We start from the raw sequence: 10,164 nt of genomic DNA, 5'->3' as shown, positions 1-10,164 counted from the left end.
TAACAGCATAACCAATAAAACATATTTTAAAAAATCAATAATTGTATCCTCAGGTGAGAATTTTAAAAATTGACTATGGTAAATTTAAACAACAAAAAAAGAAAGAAACCAAAGTCTACCTTTAAGAATTATTGTTTGGGGAAAGAATAATTGTTAAAATAGTTGAATTAATATCTTAATTATATTCTAATTACACTTAATTACACCAGCTGATGTGATGGGCACTGGGGTTCCAATGCAAATTTCTGACATCCTAATGGGAGAGACAAAGATTAAACATGTAAAATTAAATTTAGAAAGAACTGATAAATCTGTGAAGGTCACAAAACAGTTTAGTATGATACAGGGTGACTGCAGGTGGGTATACCATTATCTAGGGTGACCAGGAAAAGCCTCTCTAAGGAGGTGACATTTGGGATGAGCCTCAGTGAAGAGCAGAAGCCAATATGGGAAGGTCTGAAGGACAGGCTTTGGAGGAAGAACAAATTTCCTGAACTGGGAGTGAGATTGGCAAGTTCAAGGTTCAGAAAGGATACATGTATATATTCTTTTGTTAGAAAGCTGAGAATGTTTTTTGTTTTTTAAATTAAATGTTTATTGATATGTGTTTATGTATTAATTAAGTAATTTGCTTGTGGATCTCAAAAAGCCAAATGGCTTTCATCTGCCTGTCTCCTTACCAGGAGGGGAAGCCACTTCGGCCTAGGTGCTGGCCAGTTTCCAACATGCTCATCTTGTGCTTTGCTGCCACATCTGCTACACACTGTCCTTTGGCCTGGCTGATCTCATATAAATCCTCTCCTGCTAATGGCCCTTCTAATAAAAGCTGCCCACGTCTCTTCCAATAAAAGCAAGGCTCATCCTGACTTCAGAGAACTCTATTTCTATCTCCAGCAATACAGCCACCTTCTTCTCCTGTGACCTGCCAGCCATGAAGACTCTATTCCTGTTTCTTGCCATTCTTCTGGCCATTGGAACAGTGGCGTCAGGTAACTTGGGTCTCTCAAGTATCTGCGTTCCCAGTCATGAACTTCTCTTCCCTTTCCTCCTCACTGTGGGCAGTGTTTGATGTTTTTCCTCATTTCATGTGGCTTTGGGAGGTTTTCCCATAATCACCTCATGTTCCCATCTCTCCTTGATGCTTTTTTTCTTTTTTTGCCAGGGTGGTGGGATGATAGGTGTTTGGAGCATCTGGCACTTGAGAGCAGGATAGTGGGATATTGGGAGTGGGCTTAGGAGTAAAGGTTTGGGTGTAGGCTGGGGGCTTCTGGGGGCTTTGGGAGATTATATTGAAGGCTGGGGGTGAGTTGTGAGTTGTGAGTTGGAGTGGGAGAGGGAGGATTTGGATGAGCTGGAGGTAAGGAGCAGGGCTTCACTGATGGTTTGAGGTGGGCTGGAGAAGGGATGGGATTTTGGGTAAGTAAAGCTGGTGTTGGGGATTAGGCTGGGCATTGGGCTGAGGTTGGGAATTGGTACTGGATGGTGCAGGGTGTTTATTAGAGGTTCAATTAGGTGAAGGACTACTGCTCAGAACTGAGGTTGGTGAGTTGATTGGATTTGGGTTTGGCTTGGAGCTGAGGCTCACGGGGCATTGAGCTGTGTAAGGCTGGGAGTTCTAATTAAGATTGGACTGGGTTTTGAGTTTGGATTAGGTAAATGTGGGGTTAAGGAGAATTGCAGATTGGGTTGTAGCTGGAGCTGGGGCTTGTTGGGCTTAAGTTAGATAGGGCCAGGCCATTGATAAAGAGGCAGCTCTGTTGAAATGTGGGTGAGTCCCCTTTATATTATAGGTGTTGCTCCTTTCCCATTATTCCCGTGCTCCATTAGGTTTTATTTCAATGCAGCAATTGATCCCAATATTAGAAGTAGGAGGTTGGGGGATAGGAAGACAGAGGGTAGAATGTCTGAAAAAGGCCTCTTAGAAAACCTCGGTGTTCCCAATTTTGGAACAATTGTCTGAGCTCCTCCCCTTCTCAAGATCTCTTCTCTCCTTTCCTGGGACTGGCTCCAGCATTACTGACTCAAGCTTCTCCCTCCCTTCTCCCCATCCTCCTGTTCTTTTGATGCTTCCTCTTGTCCCCCCTCTTGAGGGATACTAACACGGTTGTTCCTATACTCAATAGTGTCCTGTTGGATGAATGGACAATGCCGGCTGGTGTGCAAAGATGATGAAGAGAACGTCATACGCTGCTCAAATCGTAAACGGTGCTGTGTCCTTAGCCGTTACTTAACAATGGACCCAGTAACAATTGATGGAATACTCCCCTGGACCACTCCTCAGCCTACCAGACAAGTAAAACATAAGGCCAGACCTGGCCACAGAGTCGGAAGATAAACGGAAATTATAGCTAGAAATGACTTAGCTTCAAGTTTCTTAGTTTCCACATTCCACTAAAACTCACAAATCTGTTTCTTATGCCTGTCAATCATGAGAAATGATGCTCCCCATGGGTTAAGGGTGAGAAGATGGCAAGATAGGGGTTAATTGGTAGCCGAGAGACACCACTGAGGCTGGGTCAGAGCAATGGAGTGATGATTAGTTTTGAAGGTAGTTCCTCATCTTCCAGCTGCAGAAAAGTCTATTGGGTCAGGAGTGGACTGAGGAGCACATGTGGAAAGCTGAGCTTGAAAGGCACAGCAGATGCCTAGAGCGGGGGAACTCTTGGGCTGGGAGAGCTGGTCTATCTTGGGGGTGGATGGACTAGGGGTGAACAGGGACTGAGTAGAGCCCAAATCCTTGGATTTCTGGGTAAGTTGACTGAGATGTCTTTTGATGCTCAAGGGCTCACAGCCCCAGGGACCAGAGAGTTTCCAAGTACTAAAAAAAGATAAAATACATGAAGTTAGTAATTTATAAATGAATTTATTATTCATTTTTAACTTTCTTTCATGGACTCATTTATTCCTTCACTCACCTCTGCCACTTACCGCTGTCAAACTTTATGTACATACACTTCTCAGAGTGTCAGCCTCCCATCTGAAAAACTGGAATAATAGATTCTATCTCAGGATGGGGTAAGAATGAAATGAGAAAATGTAGAGCATAGTGCCCAGTACATAGTAAGATCTCAATAAATGCTAGTTGTTGCTCTTGTTCATTGATTTACTCAAGCATTTAAGGAATATGTGGTGTGCGTCTTCCTACTGTGTTACACTCTGAGGGACACAGAAGCGTGTCTCATTTGAGCTAAGAATTTAGCCTGGGAGAAGGCTCACCCATGGGAAGTGTTCAAGAATTCTGACTGGGAATATAGAGGTTTCTAGAGGTATCTTCCCAGGCATTGTTATCTTAAACCCCATTCTCTAGGCTTTATTTATCCAACTCAAGAGAACAACACTGTGTTCTGTGCAGTGAGGTCAGAGAACAAAATGTTCTGTGAAGCACAGTGCATGACATACAGACAGATAGAAGGAGTTCACGCTGATCTATGCAGATAACTTGCTCCCAAGTGAATATTTCCACTTTCAGATTGTAGGAAGAGAGACCCCTCCCCTCTTCTTTAATTCTGATCCTACCGTAGGCTTCCTCTGGCTAAGTCCCTTCCCATGTGGTGGGGGGTTAGTGGGGGCAAGGGAGATATTATATTCCCCTAGAAAGTGTGACCTCCGCATGCCCCCACCCTGCTTTGTAGACTATGCTTTGAGCAGCTGGGACCTGCAATTCCCTGCCCAAAGCATCTTTGTGCCTGCTTCCAGGGACTATGTGGGCCCTTCTGAGGTCTGCCCTTGGAGGGTGGGGCTCACTGAGTGTGCACTCCTAGGCAGGAGGAGTGTCGGGGGCTGTGGCAAAGCGTGGATGTTCTGGCTGGAGTGCCCCCATCGGTGCATATGGAACTCCTCACTGTGTGGGGCAGAGCTGGGGGTGGGCGAGAAGAGAGGCAGGGTGTGAGCTGCGCCAGTTCCTTCACGTTTCCATGTTCCTGCATGGAACTCAGAAGAATCTAAAAATTGTAAATTCAGATCTGACCCTCCAGGTGATCATGAAGGGATATTTCATAAAGGTCAATTAGAATATATTTTATTTATTCTGTTTGTTAGCTTGATTCACAACTGTTAAATATTCAGATGTACAATTTATGAGCCTCCGTTTATATTTACCGCACGACCCACAAATGTTAATGTTGTGCCAGGAATTTGGGTCCTGCTCTGGCTCACAACCCTCCTCCAAACCCGCTTCAGAGGCGAGAGATGCACAACCTGTGTTCTACGTCTTAACGCCTGTCTGCGCCTGGGGACCCTCAGGCTGTAGCTACCTGTTTCTGAGGCCCTGGGTAAGACCGGAATACTTCTTCGCTGGCCTCCTTGCTTCCAGATTTCCCATGCATTAGTCTGTTATCAGAGGGATTCTTTCTAAAAAATTCATCTGACCATGTCACTCTGCTTATTTCCCATGACTGTCACTCACAGACTTTCTCTTCAGCTACACCAACCCTTTTACCATCCCTTCCTGCCCTTCACATTGCCCTTGTTCATCCTCCACCTTGTCTGCATTGCCACGCTCATCTCTGTGATGAACCTCTTCTCACGCTTCCAAGCCCAGCTATGCCCATGCCCATGAAAGCCTTCACATAAGCTCACTATTTTTAAAAATAATAATAATAATAATTCTCATTGACACTTATGCATCAGGCACTGTGCACGGTGTTTATAGACCTGGAAACATTCCATTTTTACAATGGCCCTCTTTTTATCCAATCCTTATTGATGAAGCTACTGAGATCTAGAAAGGTGGTGTAATTAGCTAAGGTTACACAGCATCAGGATAGAGCAGGGATTCAAAGTGAGTTCTGACTGGCTTCACAAAGTGTCACTCTTACAAAGTACGGCTCATATCAAGTTATTGTGTAATTATTTCAGGCACTGCCCACTTCTCACCAATACCCAAAATATGCACATACCAGGCATCTTATTTAGGTCTACATGCCTGATGTCAAGCCCAGTGGTTGGCACAGATGTGACTTAGTGAGTGTTTCTCGAGTGAGTGAATAGACGAATAATGAATTCACATATGAAATCCTGAGTGGATTGGGGGATGGGTCAAGAGGCTAATGCATCAGGCATCAATCAGGGTGGGTTGCTTTCTGGGCTGGAGAGATCAGAGGATGACTCCCTCAGGTATATTTACTCTGGCACTTTTAGGAAGGATGCAGAGCAGTTCCTGGGCCTTGCTCGAGTGGGTTCTTACTCATCAGATAGTTTGCTCTTAAAACACATAGATTTCACAGTGTGAGAGGTGGTCTGAGGAGAGTCTAAGGGTTCCCCAATACCTGAGGCCTGATGTTAACCTTTCCACACACAGCCATTTATGCCCCCACCAAATTAATTCATATGAGGCCTTACCTATCTACTTGGCCAACAGCATTTATTATGAATCTCCCATGCTTTACACTGGGGACACAGAGACAATTCTGGGGAGTGACATACTGATGGGGTGAGAAAAGGGCTTGGAACTCACCATTGAGACATGGTAAGTGTTCAGAAGACACTTAATCCCATGTCTGAATCTCTGACCTTGGGGTCTGGGCATGTGAAATTTTGGAAGTTCTCTCAGATTATTCTTTGGGGAGACAAGGTCCCTTCCCCTAATTTCCCTGCCAGACCTCTTTCATTCCTGATAGCCCTCAAACTCTGAGAATCTTTGATCTAGGCAACTTTCCCTGTCTTCCCATGTCATGGATGGGGAGACTGAGGCCCATGGAGGAAAAGTGGCCTATATTTATCAGTAGGTTCAAGGTAATTCTAAGATTAATAAGTAGGTCTTCTCTGAGGGAATACTGAAGATGACATTAAGTCAATGTGGGTAGTAACAGCGATGCTGAGCAACGTGGGATTGACAGGAGGACAGATGTCAGGAGCTGAAAAGCCACTGACAAAAGCTTTGGGGCTAGGTTGGGCACCTCTGAACCCCCTTTCTGTGGGTGGTACCATGGCCTTTCTCCAGAGGGGAGGTCTGAAACAATCTTGTCTGCCTCCTTCTTCATCTCAAGTGTGTACTTCTGCACACCCTTCTCTTAGATGCAAATCTTACACTGGCCTTCCTTCCCAAGGAAGGTGGAAAAGGACCTCATGTCTGGGGGATGTGATAGAAAGGGTACGGTGTTTGCTCCAGCAAGGCTTCCTTGAATCTCTCTTTTCTTTCTCATAGGCTGAGGGGTGATGAAGGTGGATAGGAATGTTGGCAGAAGATAGCAAACCCGTTTAGGCGGGAGGTTAATCTGAGAGTTATAGAAACATTGTGAACCCAAAGTATGGTAGACCGTGTACTTGTCCTGGACCTTTCCTGGGATTTATACGCAAGTCTGTTGGTATAGCTAAACCTCAGTTCAGCCTCTGTTCTGTCCACCAGGACCCATAATCTAAGTTTAATTTGATACTTAGATAAAGAATTCATCTTTGATTCTTGTCCAAGGTCCACAGGAATAAAAAAATTTCTTATCTCTCCTCACCCTTGCTTAGGCAGCATATGCTCTCTGTTCAAAATAAAATGAAGTAGATCCCTTTTTTTCAATGCAAGGACTTAGGATAACATTGTGTGTATGTGTGTGTGTGTGCGTGCACTTGCACACATATGTGTATGTGTACATTAGAGTTTGTATTAAGCCTATTTGGACATAGGAGACTCTATGTGCCCAGCACCAAGTACAAGGCCTGGCAAAGATTGAACACTGATAACCATTTGTGGAATGAATATCAGGGTCTTGACTGCTAAGTTCAGAAGTCTGGGCTTAAGAGGCTGACATAAGAGATAGGGACTATTACAGTCCACACAGACAAGAAAAGAGCAGAAGAGACAATACAGAAATTTGTCCAAGTTTACACTGCAAATAAAGGAGGACCTGGGATTTGAACCTAGAGTCTTGATTTCAGATCCTGTTCTATTAACCATTCTATAGCTCCTCAGGTTATTTTACTTATTTGTATTTTAATTAATTGATTTCATCTTTATTGACATATAAAAGTGCAAGATATTTTAAGTGGGCATTTTGTGAAAATTCCCCTCTCTAGTTAATTAACACATCCATTACCTCACAAATTTCTCTCCCTCGCATTCTTTTTTTTTTTTTGAAGAGAAGAATGAAGTTAGAGGAATCGGTCTAACAGATTTTAAGACTTATTCAGCTAATCAAGACAGTGTGGTATTGGTGGGTAGATAGATACATAGATCAATGGAACAGAATAGAAAACCTAGAAATAGCCGCACACAAGTACAACCCAAATTGCGCAAAGCAATTCAATGGAAGAAAGATACCCTTTTTAAACAAATGGTGCTGGAGCAATTAGAATTTGTAGGGAAAAAACAAACGAACAAAAAATTAAACACACACACAAACCACAAACACCTCAATATGAACCTCAAAAATTATTTAAAAATTATATCAAAATGGATCATAGATTTAAATCTAAATGTAAGAGTATAAAACATCTAAAAGAAAACAGGAAAAAACTTTCAGATGTAAGGCTGAGTGAAAAGTTCTTAGATACGCAAAGCATAATTCATAAAAGAAAAACTCAATTAATTGGATTTAATCAGATTTTAAAACTTTCACTCTGCAAGAGGCCCTATGAATAGAGTAGATGCAAAGACAAATTACAGACTGGGAGAAATATTTGCAAACCATTGATCTGACAAAGGACTTGTTTCTAGACTATAGGAGCAACTCACAACTCAACAGTAAAAAACAAACAACCCAATTAGAAGAAAGTCATGAAAAGACATTTCATTGAAGAAGATATATAGATGGCAAATAAGTACATGAAAAGATGTTCAACGCCATTGCTATTAAAGAAATACAAATTAACACCACAATGAGATCTGACTACATATTTATTAGAATAGCTAAGATTAAAAATAGTGACAACACCAAATGCTGGCAAGGATGCAGAGAAACTGGATCTTTTATACATTGTTGGTGAGAATGTTGAATAATACAACCACTCTGGAAAATAGATTGGCAGTTTCTTTCTTTAAAAAATAAAAATATACTCACCATACTACCTAGAAAATGCACTCTTGGGCATTTATTCCAGAGAAATGAAAATTTTAACTTCAAATTTGTAGATAAATGTTTATAGGAGCTTTATTTTTAAGTGATTTAAAAAAATATTGTTTTTTTAGACTGGTTTTAGTTTCACAGCAAAATTGAGAAGAAGGTAGAGATTTCTCATATACTGTACTCTCTATTCCTACTCATGCACAGCTTACTCTATTACCAACATCTCCCACTAGAGTATACATTTGTTACAATTGATAAACCTACATCAACACATCATAATCACCCAAAGCTCATAGTTTACATTATGGCTCACCCTTGATGGTGTACAATCTGTGGGTTTGGACAAATGTATAATGACATGAATCCATGATTACAGTATCATAGAGAGTATTTTAATTGCCACCCAAATCATCTGTGCTCTGCTTATTCATCTCTCCCCCTCCCCAAACCATGACAACTGATCTTTTTATTATCTCCCTAGTTTTGCCTTTTCCAGAATATTATATAGTTGGAATCATGTAGTATGTGGCCTTTTCAAATAGGCTTTTTTCACTTAGTAATTGTATTTATGCTTCCTCTGTGTCTGCTCATGACTTGATAGCTTATTTCTTTTTAGTGTTGAATAATATTCCATTATCTGGAGGTGCCAGAGTTTACCCATTCACCTACTGAAACACATCTTGGTGGCTTCCAAATTTTGGGAATTACGAGGAAAGTTACCATAAACACCTGTGTGCAGATTTTTGTATAAACATCAGCTTTCAAGCCCTTTGAGTAAATATCAAGGAATGCAATTGTTGGTTTGTATGGTAAGAGTATGTTTAGTTTTGCAAGAAACCACCAAACTATCTTCCAAAGTGCCTGCACCACTTTTCATTCCCAACAGCAATGTATGAGGGTTCCAATTGCCCCACATTCTTGCCAGCATTTGGTGTTTACAATGTTCCAGATTTTGGTCATTCTAATAGGTGTAGTGGCATATCATTATTGTTTTAGCCCTTTAGGTTTTTTACTGTGCTCCCTGAATTATCATATCTATGTTACTGCTAAGTGGAAATTAAGTATTTGATTTTTTGTTTTTGTTTTTTGGCCAGGTAAACGTCACATCCTTCGATGCATGGGTGACAAGGGAATCTGTAGAACTTCTTGCAAAAAGACTGAACATCCCTACCTCTATTGTCGAAATTATCAAGCATGCTGCCTCCAGTCCTACATGAGGATAAACATTTTCAGCCCAGAGGACGAAAATGACTGGAGATGAGAGAACCACTGGCTAAAAATATCTTGAGTGCTGGTAATCACCATACTCAACCTGTTGTCAATATCTCTCATTAAAATTCATGCACCTGACACCCTTGTCTTTTATCCATTGTAAATCACAGTGAGATTGAGTCTTGCATGATGAGGTGTCTGCCCCCTTCTGGATCCACTCCTGTGAGAGAGAAGGCTAGAAAATGAGTGACAAGAAGAGAACAAATCTACACAAATCAGTGAAGATGGGGAGAGAATGTACTTGAGTCCACTGAGGGAATGTTGAAGGCTTAGGCAGAGCCATGACTTAATCCATGCTATGTGGGGTTCAGTGGTGGACCAAAACTAGTGGGTGAAGGTCTTGCAGACAGCTATGTCTTAGCTCATGGAAGAACTTCCTAACCAGCTGTTGTAATAAAGAATAAGTTGCCCTGTTGAAATTTCAAGCTAGGTGGTCATTGGGGAAGGAACTGGAATATTGAATGTTGTTGTTCTTTTTGATGATTATTAAGGTCTTCTAATTCCTGAAAATCTAGGAAGCTTGTGCCCTCCCAATTACAACCAACACTACCTTTTAAGTTAACATTCTAATTTTACTCTTTATGTCTTACCTCCACTAATATCTTATTTCTTTCTCCATCTTTAATTCCAAATTTTGTCAAAAAGAAGGTAGCTACACTTACCAGTTACCTTTCTTTATTTCTCTGCCTCCCCACAACTCGGTACAATTTCTTTTTGTGCTTATTGTTCTATTGAACTGGCTCTGGCCAAGGTCACCAAATGGACTCCTTTTTGAAAGTTTCATGGATATTGTTCATCTAATATTGCACTCTGCCTCTTGGTAGCATTTTCAACCATAGTTTATTCCACCCTTGAAAATTTTACCTTGGTTGGCTTCTGTGACTTCTTCATTTTCTTC

At 41.5% G+C, this 10,164-nt stretch overlaps 1 protein-coding gene across 2 annotated transcripts; it reads left to right on the top strand.

The window, feature by feature from the left end:
* The first annotated feature begins 881 nt into the window (after positions 1-881).
* DEFB119 (defensin beta 119) lies at positions 882-9,307 on the top strand. Of its 2 annotated transcripts, none has more exons than XM_090285256.1 (2): positions 882-989; positions 9,089-9,307. In XM_090285256.1, exons 1-2 carry the CDS (start codon positions 932-934, stop codon positions 9,253-9,255), a joined length of 225 nt encoding a protein of 74 aa, XP_090141382.1. In that variant the 5' UTR covers positions 882-931; the 3' UTR covers positions 9,256-9,307. The 2 variants fall into 2 exon arrangements, with proteins under 2 accessions (XP_090141382.1, XP_090141381.1); XM_090285255.1 differs by lacking the exon at positions 9,089-9,307 and adding an exon at positions 2,124-3,048.
* Positions 9,308-10,164: the final 857 nt, after the last annotated feature.

Source organism: Furipterus horrens, unplaced genomic scaffold (genome assembly GCF_987537825.1).
Source record: "Furipterus horrens unplaced genomic scaffold, mFurHor1.1.pri manual_scaffold_8, whole genome shotgun sequence".
NCBI classification, from domain to species: Eukaryota; Metazoa; Chordata; class Mammalia; order Chiroptera; family Furipteridae; genus Furipterus; species Furipterus horrens.
This window is presented reverse-complemented; position numbering and strand designations above follow the sequence as displayed.

What these genes read in the sequence shown, in the direction of transcription:
- DEFB119 (XM_090285255.1), top strand. Translation starts at nt 932, where the DNA reads ATGAAGACTCTATTCCTGTTTCTTGCCATTCTTCTGGCCATTGGAACA. An exon ending in CATTGGAACAGTGGCGTCAG is followed by an intron (nt 990 to 2,123) that starts GTAACTTGGGTC and finishes TATACTCAATAG; the next exon opens with TGTCCTGTTGGATGAATGGA.